Genomic DNA, 22,936 nt, shown 5'->3' on the forward strand with positions numbered 1-22,936 from the left:
GGAGAAGTGAATTGGCAAAATTAGGCAAATGCTTGCATGTAACTGCAAGAAGTGAGATTGTTTGACATTCAATAACTCAATTTTATTTTAACATATCATTCTGACCAAGTAAAGCAATGATGCATGTTTTTGTTGCCATGATATCAATTAATTACTTTCGTCTCCCCCCCCTCAAACCTTATTTTCTATGAGAAGTAATACTAGCGTGAATACTGAATGGGCAACTATAGCATAATATTAAGTTAAATTTATATTTGCATTTGGAAAAAGAATGTTGTGAATACAATGCATAGATGTATTTGTGTAACCCTATTGGGTTTCTCTCTTTTCCCGCCACTTCAAGCCTACGACAAAATCATTGTTAAAGCTTAAATTAAGGATTCCTATTAAAATTAATAAAAGCACTTTTACTTAAATTTTGTGTTCTCATAGGGAAGGTTTCCAACAATGGTTAGTGCAAGGAATGTCAATTAAGTTAAACTTCAAACTCCAAAGGGATCATAGAAAATGAACAAACGAGTAAAGCGGTGTGATAATGATCATTATTGTGACTTCAAATGTTTTATATCAGCCACAGTACACAGCAAAATTACTGTGAACACTTATATATAAAAACACTTTATTAATGTTCTATTGAAGGATCAAATATTAAAAAAAAAAAAGTTAAGTTGCAACGTAGCCTAGCACAGTGTGGTCAGATAAATGGATCTATGTGACTGTGTTTCTTGTACCACATAAATGACTTTGTATTGCCCATGTTATTTGCTTATTATGTAATTTGCTTGCTGTTCTCTTCCCTTGGTACTGTCTTCAGTTATGTAACAAGAGTGCAACTTCGCTATCTTTTTTTCAAAGAAATTTGATAAAAAATAACAACATTTCAGCATGCAGAATATTGTTACTTATGTTGAGCTTCTCTAAATAAATTTTTATTTTATGCTATCGTGACATTTTTAGTGCCTTAATTATTTTTTTTTACGCCATTTCTACAGTGAAGAGCAGCATGCAATTGGCTAGGTAAGTAGGCTGCCAGTAATTACATGTTAGTATTTGTTGATTCCAGCCAAGATCTTTATCAAATGTGCGCAGATTAGTTTCAAGAGGCATTCCATAATATTATGCTATAGTTGCCCATTCAGTATTCACGCTAGTACTACTTCTCATACAAAATAAGATTTGAGGAGGGGGGAGACGAAAGTAATGAATTGATATCATGGCAACAAAAACATACTGTTATTCCGTGTCGCCATCACAAGACTCCGTGGGAGGGAGATATGTAAAAACTTTGCACAACTTCTGTAGTTTAATATTCTTCCTTAGTAGTACACTTCACTCTTGACTCTTCACTGGTCACTAGCTTACTATGACTCGGACTGGACCTCTCTCGCCCTCTTCTCCTATATATATCCAGAACAGTACAGTCTAGAATGTTACATTATATTTTAGATCATACAAGAATATGTAGCAAAAATATATGCGAGTTGGCAACACTTCTCGCCTGGCGTCTGGCCGCGCCCCGCGGGGCGCGGACGGCTCGCCTTGCTCCCCGCCCCCCTGCTCGCTCCTCCCGGAGCCTTCTAGAGGCCCATGGCCGCCGGGGGAAGTTTCCAGCACAACACTATCCCCCCCTCTTAATTGTGATCGTCCCGATCACACACTTAAATATATACAAACATAAGAGAATTAATCAAAAAACATAGTAATCGTCGTATCGCTGTGGACGCCTGCGTTGTCTCTGTCTTCTGTTCGGTGCCTCCTGCGCATCTGTCTCCTGGTATGCCTCGTCGTCGTCCGCTTCTTGGGGTGTCCCTGGAACATCAGCCGAAGCCGGGAGGTTATCTCCCTCGGCTGAAAGGTCCAGAAGGCCTATGTCGTCGTCGACCTTCTCTCGGTCCTGGACGTCCCTTGCGTTTTCGTCGGCTGCTGGGTGTCTGTAGTTGTTCCAGGTGTAATTTCCCGGACCGTGGTACCTCCATAGGCGGTTGACGTGGACAACGTTCGGCTTGGTCCTTTCCGTTCTCCGGATTCGGTAAGTCACGTCGGAGAGGCGTTCTAGCACAGTATAAGGGCCTCCACAGGGGCTCTGTAACTTCGGAGACTGTCCTTTCTTCCTCTGCGGGTTGTAAGGCCAGACTTGGTCTCCTTCCTCGAAGTCAACGTGGCTTGCCCTCATATTGTAACCGCGCTTCATGGCCTCCTCGGAGAACTTCAAGGCACCACGGACTTGAGGGTGCACCTCTTCCAGCCGTTCCTCTAGTTGACGGGTAAAACTGGAGGCATCCCTTGGAAGGCTTTCCCCAGGAGGCCTTTCTGTCAGTAGGTCCACCGGCAATCGCAGCTGACGTTCAAACATCAGCTTTGCCGGTGAATACCCCGTAGTCTCGTGGGCGGCAGACCTGTAGGCCATGAAGAGCGCAGGCAGCTTCTGATCCCATGAAGACTGATCATTGTTGCACTGCTTGGCCAACTCCTGGCCCAACGTCCAATTAAACCTCTCCACCATTCCATCTGACTGTGGGTGCAGAGGGGTGGTCCGGGTCTTCTTGATACCCAGGAGCTTGCAGCACTCAACAAGGACTGTTGACTAAAAATTCCTTCCCTGGTCGGAATGGAGCTCGTTAGGCACACCGAAGCAACAGAAGAACTCCTCCACCAATACCTTAGCGATGGTAGTGGCTTCCTGGTCAGGGATGGCGTAGGCTTCCGGCCACTTGGTGAGGTAATCCATTGTGACGCAGATGTACCTATTTCCGTTCGTCGTCAGAGGCAAGGGTCCTGCTATATCTACTGCCACCCGTTCCATGGGGGCTCCAACCTGGTACAGTTGCAATGGGGCACGGTGACGCTTCTTGGGGCCCTTCTTTGCACAGCACACCTCACACGCGTGACACCATTCTTCCACTTCCTTCCTCATGCCAACCCAGTAGAACCTTTGGCGCAGGCGACTCAGTGTCTTCTTTACCCCAAGGTGTCCGCTGGTGATGCTGTTTTGCATTTTTTTCAAGACGCCTTCCCGGGACTTCATAGGTAGCACCGTGGACCAGTAGTGGTCAAGACCATCATGAGAGACCCAGCGTCGCTGCAACACCCCGTTGTCCATCCGAAGAGTGTCCCACTGAGTCCAGTAATTCTTGGTGGTAGGGCTTTCTCTCGAGATTACTTCCCACCCAGGTCGCGTTGACGATTGACTCAGCCACTCCATAATTGGTCTCAGATCTCGGTCCTCCTGCTGCAGTTTTCCCAAGTCTTCCCATGGCACTTCCGCTGTCTGTTCCACTGTAGTGCGGCGGCACATATTCTGGACGCTTTCCCTCTGGAGGCAATGTTGACACTCAGGTAGGCAGGGGCGCCGGCTCAAGCTGTCCGCGTTACCGTGTGTTAGCCCAGATCGGTGCACAATAGTGTAGTGATGCTGCTCTAGTTTACCTATCCAGCGAGCAAGCTGGCCCTCAGGGTTTTTCAGTGACTTCAGCCACCGCAATGCAGCGTGATCCGTGCGGATGGTGAAAGTTGCACCGTACAGGTAAGCATGGAAAAAGTCAAGGCTCTTGACAACTGCCAGGAGTTCTTTCCGGGTCACGCAATAGTTTTTCTCGGCTGGGGTGAGCTTCTTGCTGAAGTAGGCCACACCCGTTCCATGTCGGCACATGTCTGGGACAGCACTCCACCAATCCCCTCATCACTGGCATCACAATCCAGTATAAAAGGCTTAGAGGGGTCTGGGTAGGTGAGTACGGGCGAGCTGATGAGGGCCTTTTTGAGCTTCTCAAAGGCAACATGAGTTTCCGCTGTCCACTCAAACTTGCGCCCCTTCTTCGTCAGGAGGTGCAGTGGTGCAGCAATCGTAGCGAAGCCTTTTACAAACCTGCGGTAGTTTGAGCACAACACGAGGAAGCTCCGCAGCTCCTTCACGTTGGTGGGTGTCGGCCAGTCCCTTACCGCAGCCACCTTCTCAGGATCAGTGCGTACTCCAGCCTCGCTCACGATGTGTCCCAAGTATTGGACCTCCCTTTGGAATAGGCAGCATTTCTTCGGGCTGAGCTTAAGGTGTGCAGCTCTAAACCGGGCAAAAACCTCTGATAGCCTTTCCATCTCCTGCTCGAAGGTCTGGCCAAAGACAATCACGTCGTCGAGGTAGATGAGTGCCGTCTTCCAGTGAAGTCCTTCCACCACCCTCTCCATCAGCCGCTCGAACGTGGCCGGCGCATAACCATAACCATAACCATAAGCATAAGGGCATAACCTTAAACTGCCACAGGCCTTGACCGTAGGAGAAGGCTGTTTTCTCTTTGTCCTGATCCGCCATTTTGACTTGATGATACCCAGACTTCATATCCAGTGTTGAAAACTACTTGGAGCCCACCAAAGCGTCGAGCGTGTCGTCGATCCGTGGGAGAGGGTATGAATCCTTGATGGTGAGATCGTTGAGGGCTCGGTAGTCCACGCAGCACCTGAGGGAACCGTCCTTTTTCCTGACGAGAACTACAGCAAACGCCCACGGGCTGCTGGACCGCTCGATTAACCCCTGTTGCCGGAGATCATCCATTACCTCATCCATCTCCTTGCGACGGGCTGGTGCCATCCTTAAAGGAGCTTGCTTCACTGGGCGGTGGCTACCTGTGTCGATGTGGTGCTCTACCAGGTCCGTACACCCCAAGTCCAGGTCTCCTGTGGAAAACATATCTGCATTCTTCACGAGAAGCTCCCTGAGCTGTTCCACTTGGGGCTCCTCTAGACACTTGGAGCTCCTGTCAAACAGGTCGCGCAGGTAGTCGGGCAGCTCCTCCTGGGGCTTCGTCAGGGTTCTCCTGCAGACACAGGTTTTCGGTTCCTGGTCGATCTCTTGGCACAACCCCACCATGGTCCCTTGTTCTATGTTCTTTGGGCTGAAGGAGATATTGGCCACGACGACAAGCACTTCCGCTGCAGCAGGGTCTACCAAAGTACTGCCTACAATCACCCCATTTTCTACAGGGCATCGACTTCCACTCTCTACCACACACAGGCTAGCCGGGGGGGCACCCGTAATTTGACAGGGTAACAGCATCTCCGACCTCGGAGGAATAATGGTGGTGCGCTTGACCGTCACTGGCAGGTCTTCCTTGTTCACAGTCGTCAGTGGCACCCACCTTCCTCCTACATTCAGCTGCTTAGCGCGGAAGTCCAGCTCGCACCTGTGGGAGACAAGATAATCCATACCTAGGATGCAGTGGTCGTCCATGTTAGCCACGTAGTCAGAGATGAACTTTTCCTTTCCTCCGAGCTCAAACTTCACGTCCACTGGGCCTCTGAGCTCTGCGTAGTGTCCTGTGACTCCGAACAGTCGATGCGGCGTCTTAGGAAGCCGACGATAACTCACCACGTCAGGCCGCACCAATGTGCGTTCCGAGCCTGTGTCGACGACCACAGGCCACAACACTCCATCAACCTTGCCCTCCACTTGGCAGCTTGTCATGGTGGTTCTCCTACACACTGATATCTTCGGGGCATGTACAGGACAGACTGGTCGTTGCCCCCGTGAACCAGTCCTCCTTAGTTTCCCGAGTGGTGGTCCCTCGCCGGGGGCACATTCTTCCGACACTCATTCTTCCAGTGCCCCTTTTCTCCACAGGTCCAGCACTTGGGTCCTTCCCTGGGCTTCTTCTTAGGGCAACCTTCATATTCCTTCTTCCTCTTATAGCATTCGTTCTCCTTGTGCCCAACCTTCTCGCAGTACCAGCACGTTCCTTGGAACCCGTCTGTGTCGCTGACAGCGCCCTTTCGTGCCCTAAAGCCAGAAGTCGAGTCGTCCCTGAAGCTTGACAAGCTAGACCTAACAAAGGACTCAAACTCCATGGCACGTGCCAGAGCTTCCTGCATTGATGTTGGCTTAGCTTGGTTCACTTGTATCTTCAGCTGAGGGCTGTCCAGGGCATCGATGAATTGATCACGCAGCAAAACCGTCAACAGGTCAGGGGTGGCACCTGGGTATGCCTTGTGCGCCATGCTCTCAAGGTCCTGAGCGAGTTCCTGAAGAGACTCGCCGCGCCTCCCGTTGCGGGTTCTGAACCTAACCCTGAAGAGCTCGTTCTGGTGCTTGGTCCCATATCGTTGCTCCAGCGCCGCCCCTTTCAGGCTAGTGGCCAGCTGTACCGCGCACTCTTGTTCATCCCATCCGTTCCGAGCTGCCAACAGCTCAAACTGAGCGCGGTAAGCCTCCCAGGAGACTTTGCCATCAAACTCCTGAGGCTTCTTTCTAACAGGCGAACCCAGCAGACTCATGGGGCTGGCGGAACTTCTTGCGGGGATAAACTCAGGCGAAACAGGGCTCAAACTACCCCGGACTTGCGTAGGAGAAGCATCTTGGGTACAACTAGTCCCTGCAGGCACTGGCTGTCCGTTTCCAGCCAAGCAGTCTTCAAGGGCCTTCACTCTGTCACTTACTTCTAATATTTATGTGTGTCGTCTCCCGTACCACCTCCATCTCTTGTTGAAGATTTGTGTGTTCTTTCTCCACTTTTATCAGGCGTTGTCCCAAGTTCGTGGTCACATCAGTCATTTCTCTTCGCACTGACTCACTTCCATCTTGTACTGCTTTTAGCTGTAGCTGTAATCCTGTGAAGCGATCTTCTAGCTGTTCTTTGAGTTCTTGGAGTGTTCCTTCTTGTTGTTGCTGTGCTCTTTCTTGTTGTTGCTGTGCTTTTTCTTGTTGTTGCTGTGCTCTTTCTTGTTGTTCTTTGAGTTCTTGGTGTGCTCTTTCTTGTTGTTCTTTGAGTTCTTGGAGTGTTCTTTCTTGTTGTTGCTGTGCTCTTTCTTGTTGTTCTTTGAGTTCTTGGTGTGCTTTTTCTTGTTTCTCCCCCTGTAGTATCAAGGCTTCCAAAAGTTCAGTCAACATGTCGTCCCTCTGGGCAGCTTGGGAACGAGTCTCCATGGCGAAAAAACAAATGGCTACACTCCTGACACCAGTGTTATGCCGGACGTATTACTTGGGTTCCGTGTCGCCGTTAAAAGACTCCGTGGGAGGGAGATATGTAAACACTTTGTACAACTTCTGTAGTTTAATATTCTTCCTTAGTTGTACACTTCACTCTTGACTCTTCACTGGCCACTAGCCTCGGACTGGACCTCTCTCGCCCTCTTCTCCTATATATATATCCAGAACAGTACAGTCTAAAATGTTACAGTATATTTTAGATCATACAAGAACATGTAGCAAAAATATATGCGAGTTGGCAACACCTCCCGCCTGGCGTCTGGCCGCGCCCCGCGGGGCGCGGACGGCTCGCCTTGCTCCCCGCCCCCCTGCTCGCTCCTCCCGGAGCCTTCTAGAGGCCCATGGACGCCGGGGGAAGCTTCCAGCACAACAATATATCATTGCTTTACTTGGTCAGAATGATGTGTTACAATAAAATTGAGTTATTGAATGTCAGACAATCTCACTTCTTGCAGTTACATGCAAGCATTTGCCTAATTTTGCCAATTCACTTCTCCTAATAATGCTGATTGGCTGTGGTGACTCATGACGTCATGAGTAAGACGCACGGTGATTGGCTGGTTGTGCCTCCCTTGACGAGCCAGTATACAGTTGGGAAAAATGCCACCGGGTCCCCTTCTTTAATCATCCCCCAGCCCAAAGTTCCTCCTCCTGTATCCTCCCTCCTGTTGCTGCTTACCCTCTCGTCCATTAGTCAGCAACAAACAGTATTCTGAATTCTTCTCACAAAGGTGGACACAGCTATTCACTTCAGTAGACATGCACGCATTTGCACGTGTTTATTAGCTATTCAGTATAACCCATTTATTGACATCCACAGCATTAACTAACGTTAATGACATATTGATTTACAAACTGAATAAGTGAATAGCTGATTTGCTCTCTAACCAGCTGACTGAATTGCTGACCACCTGACTGACTGATGAACAGACCAAATAACTGACTGACTGGGATGTCTGACACGTTCGAGGAGAAGAGGTGTCTTGCCAGTCCTCTCTTAAAAGCGCTCAAGTCATAGGCAGAAGGAAATACAGACAAAGGAAGGCTGTTCCAGAGGTTACTAGCGGAAGGGATAAAAGAATGAAGATGCTGGTTAACTCTTACATACGGAATTTGGACAGTATAGGGGTGAACAAGAGTAAAACTTTGAGTGCAGTGGGGCCGCGGGAAGGGGCGAGGCATGCAATTAGCAAGTTCAGAAGAGCAGTCAGCATGAGAATATTGGTAGAAGATTGACACATGCAACACTGCGGCGGAAAATAAGAGGTAGTCCCGGGACTGTCAGTAAGAGGAGAGGAGTTGATGAAGCGGAGAGTCTTAGACCCCTCTTTGTCCAAGAGAGCTTATGTGTGAAGTCCCCCCACACGTGAGATGAATACTCTATATGAGGGTGGACAAGGCCCTTGTATATGGACAGCATCTATGCGGGGGAAAAGGACTAGCGGAGACAATACAAAACGCCCAACCTCGAGGAAGCTGACTTAGTAAGAGAAGAGATGTGAATTTTCCAGAAAAATCTTGAGTTAAGGATAGACCGAGCATGTTAAGTGTTGTCGAAGAATAGGGGATAGGTGTTTGAAATATTGTTTCGAGTTGATAGGTGGAGATAATGAGTTTTCGAGGCGTTGAACGACACAAAGTTCCTCCTACCCCAATAAAAAATGATAGCAAGGTCTGAGATTAAGCGTTCTGCAGCCTCCAGTCTGGAATCTTGTAATTTATGTTTTTAGGGTCTTCTATTGAAGAAAGTTGAATCATGCAGACTTGAGTCATCAGCGTAAGAATGGATAGAACAGTTTGTTGTGGAAAGATCATTGATGAATAACAGGAAGAGAGTGGGAAGTAGGAAGAGACTTGCGGGACACCACTGTTGATAGGTTTAGGAGAAGAACAGTTACCGTCTACCACAGCAGAGATAGAACGGCCGGAAAGGAAACTGGAGATAAGAATACAGACAGAGGGATAGAATCCGTAGGAAAATAAAATTCGTAGTGGGAATGGCTGAATATCATGCCGTTCACTGTAATTTCTCTATCTTATGTCTTAAAACTCTATCAATTGGGGAACAACGGCGCCTCTACAGCTATATTACCATAACTATTTACTTTTCGGCTGTTTTTTTTTTTTTTTTTTTTGTCCCCTTATATACGAACCAGTGAGTTAAGAGGATTTTATTGTTTAACCCTGTTTTTGCCCTATACTGTGAAGAGAAAATATATATAATTTCGTGTCTACCCCCGTGGAGCAGTTGTCAGAGTCCCTGGCAGTCGGCGTGCAGCTCACACAGCTGTTCATCCTCCCTTTCGGGTTGGTTGATTAATGGATACCTAAGGAAACCTGGGGAAAGTAAATTGTGGCATTCTCGGACTTCACATTGACTCGTGTCCTGGAGTAGTGGTTTGGAGATGAGTACCGCAGCCACGCGCAGCTATGACCTCTGAAGTATCAAAGTATCAAAGTATTATAGCCGACTTCAGGGTGGACTTTGGCCATGGCCAAAGCAATATGCAGTGTTGCAACACTGCATATTGCTTCCCAGACAACGCAAGCCGCAGCTTCCTCACTAGTAAGTGTGATGGAAGGAGTGTAGGGATAAGGGAACACGAGATTGGGATGGAATAGTGGTGTTGTTAAAAGTGAGTTAAAAGTTGATGCCTTTTGTCGAACTCATTCTGAAGGTTAATTATGTCAAAATGTGCCCTAGTATACTGTGCCAAAAGTTCTTACCTGTTGAGTGTGTAGTCTTCGTTGAGGTTGAGAAAGTTGAGCCTCGCCTCTTGCCATGTCATGCTTACGTTGAGATTGACGTGTAAGTGCATGGAAGGCGTGTCGACGTCAGCACTCTCAATGACGACGTGCAGAGTGACTGGTAGCGGAGACGAAAGGTTGTTAAGGTTGTTGACAACAGGGGGCAAGTCAGGCCGGTAGACAGGAGGGAATCGCACTAACTGACATCCGCTCTCGTCGCTCTTATCGCGGCAGTCAAATTTGAGGTCACAACGCTGGTAAAGACGGATGCATGAAGCGTCGTCGCACGAAAAGAAGTCTGTCGGGCAGGGAGTCAGCAGAAGCCTTCGTGTCTCCCCTTCAATCTGGCCGCACATAGGTCTTTTAAGGGTCCAGTTTTGGCGTCCGATGGGCACCCCGTTGGAGGCTTTGGACAAGCTTGCCACCGTTTGGTTGTTACGCCAGTCCCACCACAGCCAATCACTTCCGTCCTTCACGATGCGAAAATCGGAATAGCCACGAAACAAGAAACCTTCGTGGGCGTCCTGAAGGGCCACAAAGTGCGTGTTGCGGCGGTATCTTTCACACGCACCCAGCAGGGTCCACACGGGTCGCCGAGGCACCGCGCAAACCACACACTGCTGCTCATCACACCGCGCGTCAGCCATCTGCAGGGGCCCTTCCACCACAGCACAGTTCTCTAGATTGCTGCCGTCCGGCTCGTCCACAGCCCATGGAGGCTCCATCTTAGACATGTCTTTAACCAGCGTCCACATACCCTCCTCCTGCTGGTCAGTGATTCCAGCCCAAAATGGCTCGCAAGTCTGTCCACCATTCTTGTGGTACTTTTCCACGGCTTTCACGATGGTCTCATATTCCCCTCGGGATTGCGGTGTGGGCACAAGACCTCCCAGACCCTCACACACCTGGAAGGCGGCATTGGCGGTGAAATCTGTGAAGATGAAGTAGTCAGTTCCCGAGGCCTCTTGGCATAGCTTGTCTAAGGATTCCTCAGTCAAGGTCACGTTTCCGGATGTTTTCCATGGTCCAGCCCAAGCCATTAGATCCCCTTCCAAGTTCTGCCGACATACAGCCAATGCCTCTACGTCCTGGGGCGTAAGCGCGCGACTCCACAAGTTGACCTGCAGGATTTAGATAAGTTAGCATATAACAGAAATGTTATAGGACAGCCACATGACAACACCCTTAGCTGTCCATTTTCCTCAGTTGTTGCGCAAGAAAAGGACATTCTTAGAGAAGAAGAGGATAAGTAAAGGAATGCAAACACTAATTTTGAATGGAGAAGAAAGACAGAAGATAAGGAAGAGGAGGAGGGGGAGGAGGAGGATGAAGAGGAGGAATAATAATAATAATAATAATAATAATAATAATAATAATAATAATAATATAATAATAATAATAATAATAATAATAATAATAACAAAAATAACAATATCAATAATAATAACAATAATAATATAAATAACAGTAATAATAATAATAATAATAATAATAATAATAATAATAATAATAATAATAATAATAATAATAATAATAATAATAATAATAATAATAATAAAAAGAAGAAGAAGAAGAAAAAATGGAAGAAAAATGAGGGTAAGAGAGTAAAAAAGAGTAAGAAGAAAAATGAGAATAAATGGTGTGTTGAAATATCAGAACAAAAGAACACTGGTGGAATAGGCGAAAAGAACGGAGAATAAAGAAGAGGAAAGGATAACAGGAGACAAAAGAATTATTTAGGTTAATGATGAGAAAACAGAAATACGTTTGGACTGAAAGAAACAGGAAGCGCGTCTCAAATGTCAAAGAACTCATCTGTTTTACCAGGTGAGAAACAGGAAAAATAAGGTTAAAAATAAACGGTAACGAGTTGAGAGAGAGAGAGAGAGAGAGAGAGAAACACACACACACACACACACACACAAGCTCAGGTCTCTTTGTGGACTCTGCAAACACTCACCCTCCTTCCCTTGCACTTCACATTTATCACCTGACCGAGCGGCCGAGGAGATAAATACCCATTTCGCGGGTATCTGTCAAAGCCTCCCAAAACTTGATCTCACCGCCCTCCTCACACACTTACCATCACCCTCCCCACCCCCCTCCGTCCAGGAGCTTGATGTTTTCAATAAATTAAAGAAATTAAGGACGCACAGAGCTACCACGCCCACTGACCTCCTAATCAAAATTTATAAGGAATTTGCCCCTGAACTTGCCACGCCCATTTGCTCCATAATAAATGCTTCATTTGAACAAAACACTTGCCCAACCGACTGGAAAACTTCCTATGTCATTCCCATCCCTAAAACTTCCAGCCCACAGTCACTTAATGACCTAAGGCCAATCGCCATCACGCCCATTCCCAGCCTCATTTGTGAAGATTTTATTTTTAACTGGGCTAATGATGATATTAGTAGCCTCATAGACATCCAACAATTTGGCAATATGAAGCGTTCCTCCACCACTCATTGCCTGATCAGCTTTCTAGATTTCATACACAGCCACCTGGACAAACGAGACACCTCCCTTGCCCTTGCTTTTGTCGACTTCAGGAAAACATTTGATCTTGTAGACCACACTGTTGTCATTACTAAGGCCATTGAGCTGGGGCTTCACCCTAATATTGTATCGTGGCTGACTGATTTCCTCAGCCCACGCCCGCAAATAGTTCGCTCCCAGGGCTCTGTCTCCCCCCCCCCTCTTCAGCTGACCTGTGGCGTCCCGCAAAGCACTAAAAATGGTTCGCTTTGCTTCTTGGTGCTCATTAACAACTCCCTCATTGACACACCGCATCGCTGGAAATATGTTCACGACAGCACCTTCGGCGTCCCCGTCAACAACAGGGATCCAGACTATGCACCTCTTCAAGCGTCGTTCGACAACCTTCAGGCATGGACGGTTGACAACAGTGCTACTATAAATCACACCAAGATCGTGGTGATGCACGTCCAAAAGAGATGTGCCACCTCCGCTGCTGTCAATTGGCACACACCACCTCCAGGTTGTCCAGTCCACCAAACTACTCGGCATCACTGTGGATAACCAACTCAACTGGAAGCTCCACGTCTCTAACACCGTCAGAGCAGCCTCCTACAAGCTGTACATGCTGCGTAGACTCAGGACGCTGGGGGCATCGGCTGCTGAACTGTGCAGTATTTACACCTCATTCATACTGCCAAAACTCATGTATGCCTCCCCAGCGTGGTCATCGTCCCTTAACCAACAACAGCAGCTTGAGAGGGTACAAAAGAGGGCATTCAGGGTCATTTTAGGCCCAGACTACCACACCTACGACAACGCCCTGACCACCCTGAGTCTACCGAGGCTATCTGACAGGCACCAGGACGCCCTCAGTAAATTCGACATCCTCGCCACCGCCACCTCCGGCCACCCGACGCGCCTACCCCCACCCGCTTCACTAGACACCACAACAAACTCACCCCCTTCAGAGCGCCGCGAACAGACCGTTTCAAACGAAGCGCAGTGCCAGCGATAGTGCAGATAATAAACAATGCCCAGCAGTGATAGTCAAACCCAAAAAGCCGCGGTGCAGATTAGCACCTCGCCGTCACCCTCTAAGTGTCTCCGTTCGATTCCCGGGCGGAGTGGAAAAATTTGACCGGCTTTTCCGATACCCTACGCCCCTGTCCACCCAGCAGTGAATGGGTACCAGGTATTAATCGGGGGTTGTGTCCCGTCTCCTGGGATCTGTTCCCGCCTCCTAGAATTTCTTCCCCTTCTTTCTCTCTCAGGCATGTGACCACAGGTGTTGCGCCGACTAAACGAAACTTTCCAACTTTCTAAGTGCCCCCTTCACACCACACTCCCTCTCCCTTTTGTCTCTATTTTTAGCTCTCCCAAACCACCTCCCACCCTCTCCCTCCCTCTATTGTAGCTAATTTAGTATTAGTATATTGTATTTTTAATCCGTATATTTTCAGCCTAACGGCTGCCATACTTTAATAAACCTATTAATATTATTATTATTATTATTATTATTATTATTATTATTATTATTATTACTACACACACACACACACACACACACACACACACACACACACACACACACACACACACACACACACACACACACACACACACCACAACACACACGTCCTTTATTGACCACACAGGGTGAAGACAAGGGTCATAACGCTCTTTGCCGGTCATGGTTAGGTTGTTGACCACCCGATTTTCTCCTCCACACTCCTCCTTCACATTGCTTCAAAGAACTCATCTTTTCAAAGATCCAACTCTTGAAAAACATTTTTTTGTAATGAAGGGAAAACAAAGTGTCAATCAGTGCGTCTAATGTTGTTCCATGTCCTAGCTCACTTTCCGATTTCTTATTTTCTCATGAACGCCAGAGAGTACAGGGTGATTAAAAAGAAGTGTAACGATATCAGATGTATCATTTCTTTACATTTTTACCTCTTTTAATTTTTTAGATTATGGTAATTGGATGATGCCACCATACGTTTGCAATAGTTTTGACCCCATAATATAAAGATAAAATGAAATGTTGGTATGAGGAAAAAATCATACGTCAGGCCCGGTCAGGGAGCCGTCGTCGATTCTGCCTGGAGTTTAATGTACACACACGTGATTCACCGAAAAAGCAGTATCATACTGAGGGTTATCAAGCACTTTGAAGGCAAAGGTACTATTCACAGCACTCACAAGGGCAACGGTGGACGTCCAGCATCAGTTACAAAGAACCAAGCGACACTGATGGTATCCGTAAGTCAGCCATCAGTTGTCCCAAAAAGTCCCACCGCAGTCGTACCCAAAAGTTAGAAATTTCCCCGTCAGGTGTATTACGCATCATGAAAAAGGAACTGAAACTATTCCCTTACATCAAATCTGTGAGGCATATACCTCTTTTCATGATGCGTAACACACTTAAGGGGGAGATTTCTAACTTCCTTCGTGAGGCCTGATGGCTGGTCCCTGCTCGTTATGGCGCAGGCATTGTTTATAGTTGCGCAATCTTGCTTGAAGAGAACATCACTACTCCCGGCTGTGCGAAAAATCATAAACCTCAGAGTGTTGGAGTCTATATCTCGTGTAAATCACTCGCCGTCTATACTCTTGACTGTCCCCCAGAGCAAGCTCCCATGAAAAGTCCAGTAACAAGGCTCGCGACTTTGGAACGAGGAACCAGCATTCCTAAGTTTAGAGGCGATGGAGGCGGTGGCCAAGTGATCGGCTTGTGTGTGTGACTAGTCCGGCGACCTAGGTGTGAATCCCACCGATGTACGCCGACACTTTTCAACCATTCCCAAGTGACGGAAGATTACCCACGACTCGGGCCACGAGCTGCTCAGATCTTCAATCAACCCTTACGTTAGCGACTTAGGTCAAGAGAAGCACAGGGGTATAGAATGGGCCAAGCAAGAGCGATATTATAATAATAATAATAATAGTTTTAATTCGCCCAGCGGCATATATAAAAAACAAGACAAGAAATTGATCGAGATTGAACGAGATACATATACGCTTATATAATTATAGCAACCTTATGATTATATGTGCGTGTACACGGCACGCTTATGCACAGTCTCCACGAACAGAAGGCCCAGCCACTCTCGCCAAAACAATGCCTCGGAGTCTTCCCCCGGGGGGGGACCACAAATTCCCCCAGGGAGGACTCCCCTTCTGGCTGCCGACTTGAGAGGTGTCTTGACAACTCCTCGAACCCCTTTCTTATCAATTTCTGCAACATCTTCGGTCTTCGTCCTAATTTTCATTCTCTGGAACACCATCTCTCCTCCTCTAAACCTCACCTTCTCTTCCTCACCGAAACACAGGTTTCTGAGGCTACTGACAGCAATATCTACTCTGTTCCCTCATACTATCTCTATCCTAAATTTCAATCCAAAGCTGGATGTTGCGCCTACATGCGCAACGACATCACTTGCTCTCGTGCCCACGACCTTGACTCTTCAGAATTTTCCACCATCTCCCTAAATCTTCATTGTCATTCTATTACTAAATACATCTGTGCTGTTTATCTCTCACCTAACTCTACTAACTATGTAAAATTCTTTCACTACTTGAACTTTAAAGTGGAGCACATCTTAACCCACTCTCCCTTCGCTGAAATCTCCATCTTGGGAGATTTCAATGTTCACCACCAGCTTTGGCTTTCATCCTCTTTCACTGACCAGCCTGATGAACAAGCCTGCAACTTTGCTCTCCTCAATGACCTAGAGCAGTTGGTTCAGCACCCTACATGTATTCCCGACCGTCTTGGAGACCGGCCCAACATACTTGACCTCTTCCTTACTTCTAACCCTTCTGCTTACTCTGTCAAACTTTTCTCTCAGTTGGGCTCCTCCGATCACAACCTTATTTCTGTATCCTGTCCTATCGCTCCTGTACACCCTCTGGACTCACCGAAGAGGCGATACTTCTGGCATTTTGCTTCAGCTCGGTGGGACGACCTGAGGATGTACTTTTCCAATTTCCCGGGGAATGATTACTGCTTCCAGGGTAGAGACCCCTTTGTGTGTGCCAGCGCATCACAGAGGTGATTGTCTCTGGAATGGAGGCATACATTTTACGTACTTGCTCTACTCCTCATGCTAAAAAGCCTTGGTTTAATCACGCTTGTTCTCGTGCTCTCAAAGATAGAGAGGCAGCTCACAAAAGGTACCAGAGCCTTCGAACTCCCGCTAACCATGATCTTTGCATTTCTGGCCGGAATCGTGCCAAATCTATTCTCCGACTTAACAAAAACTCCTTCACTTATAGAAAATGCCAAAACCTTGCTTTTTCTAATTCTTCCCGTGACTTCTGGCATCTAGCCAAAAACATCTCCAACTTCACTTCTTCATCTTTTCCTCCTCTCCTTAGTCCTGACGGCAGCACCGCCGTCTCATCTATCTCTAAAGCTGAACTCTTCTCTCAAACTTTCTCTAAAAACTCCACTCTGGACGATTCTAGTCATATTCCTCCTACTCATCCCCCCTCTGACTCCTTTATGCCTGTTAATAAGATTCTTAAGAATGACGTTTTCTATGCCCTCTCTGGCCTCAATCCTCAGAAGGCTTATGGACTTGATGGAGTGCCTCCTATAGTCCTTAAAAACTGTGCTTCCGTGCTGACACCCTGCCTGACCAAACTCTTTCGCCTCTGCCTGTCAACATTTACCTTTTCTTTCTGCTGGAAGTATGCCTTCATACAGCCTGTGCCTAAGAAGGGTGACCGTTCCAATCCCTCAAACTACCGCTCTATAGCTTTGCTTTCTTGTCTATCTAAAGCTTTTGAATCAATCCTTAACCGGAAGATTCAAAAGCATCTTTCCACTTCTGATCTTTTATCTGATCGCCAGTATAGGTTCCGCAAGGGGCGTTCTACTGGTGATCTCCTTGCCTTCCTAACTGACTCTTGGTCATTCTCTATTAGCCATTTCGGTGAAAGCTTTGCTATTGCGCTCGACATATCAAAAGCCCTTGATAGGGTCTGGCACAAATTTTTGCTTTCCAAACTATCCTCCTACGGTTTCTGTCCTTCTCTCTGTACCTTTATCTCAACTTTCCTCTCTGACCGTTCTATTTCTGCTGTGGTAGACGGTCACTGTTCTTCCCCTAAACCTCTTAATAGTGGTGTTCCGTAGGGCTCTGTCCTATCTCCCACTCTCTTTTTGTTGTTCATTGATGATCATCTTTCCAAAACGAACTGTCCTATTCATTCTTACGCCGATGACTCTATTCTGCATTACTCAACTTCTTTTAATAGAAAATCTACCTAACAGGAACTAAAAGATTCCAGGCTGGAGGCAGCAGTACGCTTAGCCTCAGACCTTACTATTTATTTCCGATTGGGGCAAGAAGAACCTGGTGTCCTTCAAGGCCTCAAAAACACAATTTCTCCACCTATCCACTCTACACAATCATCCAAATAACTATCCCCTATTCTTTAACAACACTCAGCTATCACCTTCTTCAACACTAAACATCCTCGGTCTATCCTTAACTCAAACTATCAACTGGAAACTTCGTATCTCTTCTCTTATTAAATCAGCTTCCTCGAGACTGGGCGTTCTGTACCGTCTCCGCCAGTTCTTCTCCCCCGCACAATTGCTATCCATTTACAGGGGCCTTGTCCACCCTCGTATGGAGTATGCACCTCACGTGTGGGGGGGTTCCACTCACGCAGCTCTCTTGGGCAGAGTGGAGTCGAAGGCACTTCGTCTCATCAGCTCTCCTCCTCTTACTGACAGTCTTCTACCTCTTAAATTTCGCCGTCATGGTGCCTCTCTTTCTATCTTCTATCGATATTTTCATGCTGACTGCTCTTCTGAACTTGCTAACTGCATGCCTCCCCCCCTCCCGCAGCCTCGCCACACACGACTTTCTACTCAAGCTCATCCCTTTACTGTCCAAATCCCTTACGCAAGAGTTAACCAGCATCTGCACTCTTTCATCCCTCACTCTGGTAAACTCTGGAACAATCTTCCTTCATCTGTATTTCCTCCTGCCTACGACTTGAACTCTTTCAAGAGGAGGGTATCAGGACACCTCTCCTCCCGAAATTGACCTATCTTTCGGCCACTCTTTTTAGGAGCAGTGAGTAGCGGGCTTTTTTTTCACATTTTTTTTTTCATGCCCTTGAACTACTCCTTTGCTGTATAAAAATAATAATAATAATAATAAAAATAAAATAAAACGGTTCATGGAGGCAACCCTATTCCGCGACCACAGCGAGTTGCAATGGAGAGAGTAGCAGTGGCTCCTGAATAACTGCAACTTCACCTCTGTGTTGCAGAAGGAGAACTTCCTCAGCAGCGTGTTGCCGATGACTGTGAGCTTGGTGGGCTGCTTCTTGATGTCATAATCATCGGTCCTTTCCCTGTTGATGACATGGCCCAGGTATGTGAATCTATCCACAAATGTAAGGGCACTCCTACTTAGCCACGCTGATGTCCGATAGTCCACCCTGGAGTGTGGCGGCAACAATACCATTTACTCTGTCTTGGTGGTGTTGTAGACAATAACGTGCGTGGCAGCATACGCCTGACACACTCCAATAAGGTCCAGAAGACCCTCCACTGTGGGTGGAAGTAGTACCATGTAATCAGCATAACTCAGCGAGTCGATGCACTAATCATGTAAGTGGCAGCCTGTGCCTGTGACACGCAGAGCGGCTGTGAGATCAGCTGTGTAGACGGGCATATATCACGGCAGCCACTATAAACAAAATTCGCCTACGCCACGAACGGGCTAAGGTCGTTTGACAGACACCTCAAGAATGCCACCGGCGCTATAGGCTAGAACACCCCCCAACCAAAAAAAAAAAAAGAAAGAAAAAAGGGGTGGTGAACTGCTTACGTTTCTGGTGCCAAACCCATTGGGACCAACACTTATGACCTATCTGATCGTCAGTATGGGTTCTGTAATCTTCTTGCTTTCGTAACTGACTTGTGCTCATCCTTCCATAGCCGTTTCGGCGGAATTTTTTCCGTTGCCATTGACAAAACAAAAGCTTTTGACAGAGTCTGGAGCAAGTCTTTGTTTTCTAAATTTCCGTCCTACGATTTATCTGTGTACTTTTGTCTCTGGTTTTCTTTCCGGCCATTTTATCTCTGCTGTGGTAGATGGTCACTGTTCTTCCCCTAAACCTATCAACAGTGGTGTCCGGCAGGGCTCTGTCCTATCTCCCACTCTCTGTTATTCATCAATGACCTTTCCACAACAAATTGCCCTATCCACTCGAACGCTGAAGACTCTACTCTGCATAATTCATCTTCTTGCAACAGAAGACCCTCCCAACAGGAATTACAAGACTCTAGAATGGAGGCTGCAGAACGCTTAACCTCAGACCTTGCTTTCATTTCTGATTCGAGTTGAAGGATCCTGGTGTCCTTCAACGCCTCAAAAACACTATTTCTCCCATTAGCTAGACGCAATCTCCCAAACACCTATCCCCTATTCTTCGACAACACTCAGCTGTCAACTTCTTCTACACTAAACATTCTCGGTCTATCGTTAACTCAAAATTTTAACTGGAAACTTTACATAATTATCTTCCCTTACCGAATCAGCTTCCTCTAGGATGGGCGTTCTGTATCGTCTACGCCAGTTCTTCCCCGCACAGATGATGTCCATGTACAAGGGCCTTGTCCGCCCTCGAATGGAATATGCATGTATGTATCTCTCATACTGTGTATGTGGGGGGCTCCACACACACAGCCCTTTTGAACAGAGTGGACTCTTAGGCTCTTCGTCCCATCAACCCCCTTCATCCTACTGACAGTCTCCTACCTCTTAAATTCCGTCTTCTACCGATATTTTCATGCTGAAATATCATAATCACACACACACACACACACACACACACACACACACACACACACACACATACACACACAGTGGTGTGTGGTTACCACGCCCGTCTTAGAACCGAGAGGTCTCAGGTTTGATTCCCGGGCTGAGTAGAGACGGGTGAGAAATTTCTTTAACTAAAGTGTGCCCCTGTCCACCCAGCAGTGAATGGACCCAAGACATCAAGTTTGGGCTGTCTCCAGCCTACCGTGTCTGTGTAAGTGTGATGTGAGGTTCAAGCCATACCCAAAGGTTCGTCACCGGAGCTCCAAGCTCCTTCGGGAATGTTACTGGCTGGCGATAGCGAGGTAAAAGCGTGATCAGACAATGGTGAATGACACACACACACACACACACACACACACACACACACACACACCTGGGAGAGCTGTCCACTGTAGCTGCTAGCGGCGTTCCAAGCTCCGACCTTAGCATGATTTCCGGTAATGTTTTGTCCCAGTTCGTAGCGGTGACGGTCCTGTTCAGCGCCGTCAAGGTAGGAGACAGTCTCGCCTTCCCCGTATGTGACGCAAAGGTGGTGCCAGGTGAGGGCACGCAAGCGTTGCTTGAGGAAGTGGTAGCGTCGGAAGTTGGCAAGTGTGACGCGGATGTAATTTAGATTCACCTCTGGGGGAAAGAAACAACGAATATGAGACAGAGAGAGAGAGAGAGAGAGAGAGAGAGGCTGTGTGTGTGTCGGGGGGGGGGGGGGGGTTGTGTGTGAAGGGGGAGGGTAAAGGGGAGTCAGAAATGGGGACTAGGAATTGGAGAGGGGAGATGAGGGTAGTTCGTGCGTTCATTTTTGGCAAACATCACACACACACACACACACTTCCTGTGACGGTGTTTAAATAATCCTGTCCTGACTCAGCCGGGTCAAGACATGGGTCGGCGCAGTCTCCGTAGCAGCCTCGGCCTGGCGCTTAGTAGCAGCCACCTGTCAGCTTGTTGAACTTTCTCCCGCCCCTTCCGCATTCTCCGCCCCTTCCCCATTCTCCGCCCCTTTCCATTGCTTCAAGGAACTTCGAAGAACATCTAGTGAAATGAAGTGAATTACATAGACAGACAGACTGCTGTGTGTTGGTGATGCCGCTGAGAGTGATAAAGGTTGTGTATCGTTGACGCCCGCCATATATCCCGTCCCTACGGACACTGCCAGGTCCCGATGTGCACCCTGCTGCTGTTCAGGTGACAGTGCAGTGCTGACGATTCGGCACTCAGGCTGAACATGATGCATGTGCAGATGCTCCCATGAGGGCAGAGCAGCCAGGCAGCGTTGCTAAGTCGGTAACCTGAGTGACCTCCCCAGACACTGCACACTTGCACTCCACCATCTACCATCACCTGACCCAGCGTCGACCTGCGGATTTTTTTTTTCTTTTTTTGCAGCTAAAGAAACAGCTCAAGGGCAACAAAAAAATGTGTAAAAAAAAAAAAAGCCTGCTAATCGCTGTTCCCACAAAGACAAAAGTAATGAGCGGCCAAAAGAGAGGTCAGTTTCGGGAGGAGAGGTGTCTTGATACACTCCTCTTGAAAGAATTAAAGTCAAAGGAAGGAGGAAATATAGACGAAGGAAGGCTGTTCCAGAGTTTACCAGTGTAAGGGGTGAAAGAAAGGAGATGCTGGTTAACTCTTGCATAAGGGGTTTGGACAGTATAGGGATGAGCATGAGTAGAAAGTCGCGTACAGCGGGGCCGCGGGAGGGGAGGCATGCACCTAGCAAGTTCAGAAGAGCAGTCAGCATGAAAATATCGATCGAAGATAGAAAGAAAGGCAACATGGCAGCGGACTTTAAGAGGTAGAAGACTTTCAGTATGAGGAGGAGAGCTGATGAGACGAAGAGCCTTAGACTCCAATCTGTCCAGGAGAGCTGTGTGAGTGGAGCCCCCACACACGTGAGATGCATACTCCATACGAGGGCGGGCAAGGCCCCTGTAAATGGAAAGCAACTGTGCGGGGGAACAGAACTGGCGGAGACGGTACAGAACGCCCAGCCTCGAGGAAGCTGCTTTAGTAAGAGAAGAGATGTAAAGTTTCCAGTTGAGATTTTGAGTTAAGGATAAAGCGAGGATGTTTAGTGTTGAAGGTGATAGCTGAGTGTTGTCAAAGAATAGGGGATAGTTGTTTGGAAGACTGTGTCGAGTGGATAGGTGGAGAAACTGTTTTTGGGGCGTTGAAGAACACCAGGTTCTTCGTGCCCCAATCGGAAATAATGGTAAGGTCTGAGGATAAGCATTCTGCTGCCTCCAACCTGGAATAGTTTACTTCCTCTTGGGTGGGTCTATTATTAAAAGAATTTCAGTAATGCAGAGTAGAGTCATCGGCGTAAGAATGGATAGGACAGTTCGTTTTGGAAAGAAGATCATTAATGAACAACAGAAAGAGAGTAGGAGATAGGACAGAGCCCTGCGGGACACCACTGTTAATAGATTTAGGGGAAGAACAGTGACCGTCTGCCACGGCAAAAAATAGAACGGTCAGAAAGGAAACAGGATATAAAGGTACAGAGAGAAGGATACAAACCGTAGGAGGGTAGTTTGGAAAGCAAAGATTTGTGCCAGACCCTATCAAAGGCTTTTGATATGTCCAGCGCAATAGGAAAGGTTTCACCGAAACGGCTAAGAGAGGATGACCAAGAGTTAGTTAAGAAGGCACGGAGATCACTAGTAAAACGTACCTTGCGGGACCCGTACTGGCGATCAGATAGAAGATCAGAAGTGGTAAGATGCTTTTGAATCTTCCAGTTTAGGATTGATTCAAAAGCTTTAGATAGACAAAAAGGTAAAGCTATATTACTATAGTTTGAGGGATTGGAACGATCACCCTTCTTAGGCACAGGCTGTATGAAGGCATACTTTCACCAGGAAGGAAAGGTAGATGTTGA

General features: G+C 47.3%; 1 protein-coding gene across 1 annotated transcript in view; it reads right to left on the minus strand.

Annotated features, from left to right (window-relative positions):
• Positions 1–22,936, minus strand: part of LOC126997239 (uncharacterized) — a 231,959-nt gene that overhangs the window by 176,027 nt on the left and 32,996 nt on the right. The window contains exons 2-3 of the mRNA XM_050858237.1: positions 20,432–20,679; positions 9,701–10,842 (exon numbers count right to left, since the gene is read on the minus strand). Of these exons, the coding sequence (XP_050714194.1) occupies positions 9,701–10,842; positions 20,432–20,679 (1,390 nt within the window). The remainder of the gene's footprint in view (positions 1–9,700; positions 10,843–20,431; positions 20,680–22,936) is intronic.

This window comes from Eriocheir sinensis, chromosome 12, assembly GCF_024679095.1.
Source record: "Eriocheir sinensis breed Jianghai 21 chromosome 12, ASM2467909v1, whole genome shotgun sequence".
Taxonomy (NCBI): domain Eukaryota; kingdom Metazoa; phylum Arthropoda; class Malacostraca; order Decapoda; family Varunidae; genus Eriocheir; species Eriocheir sinensis.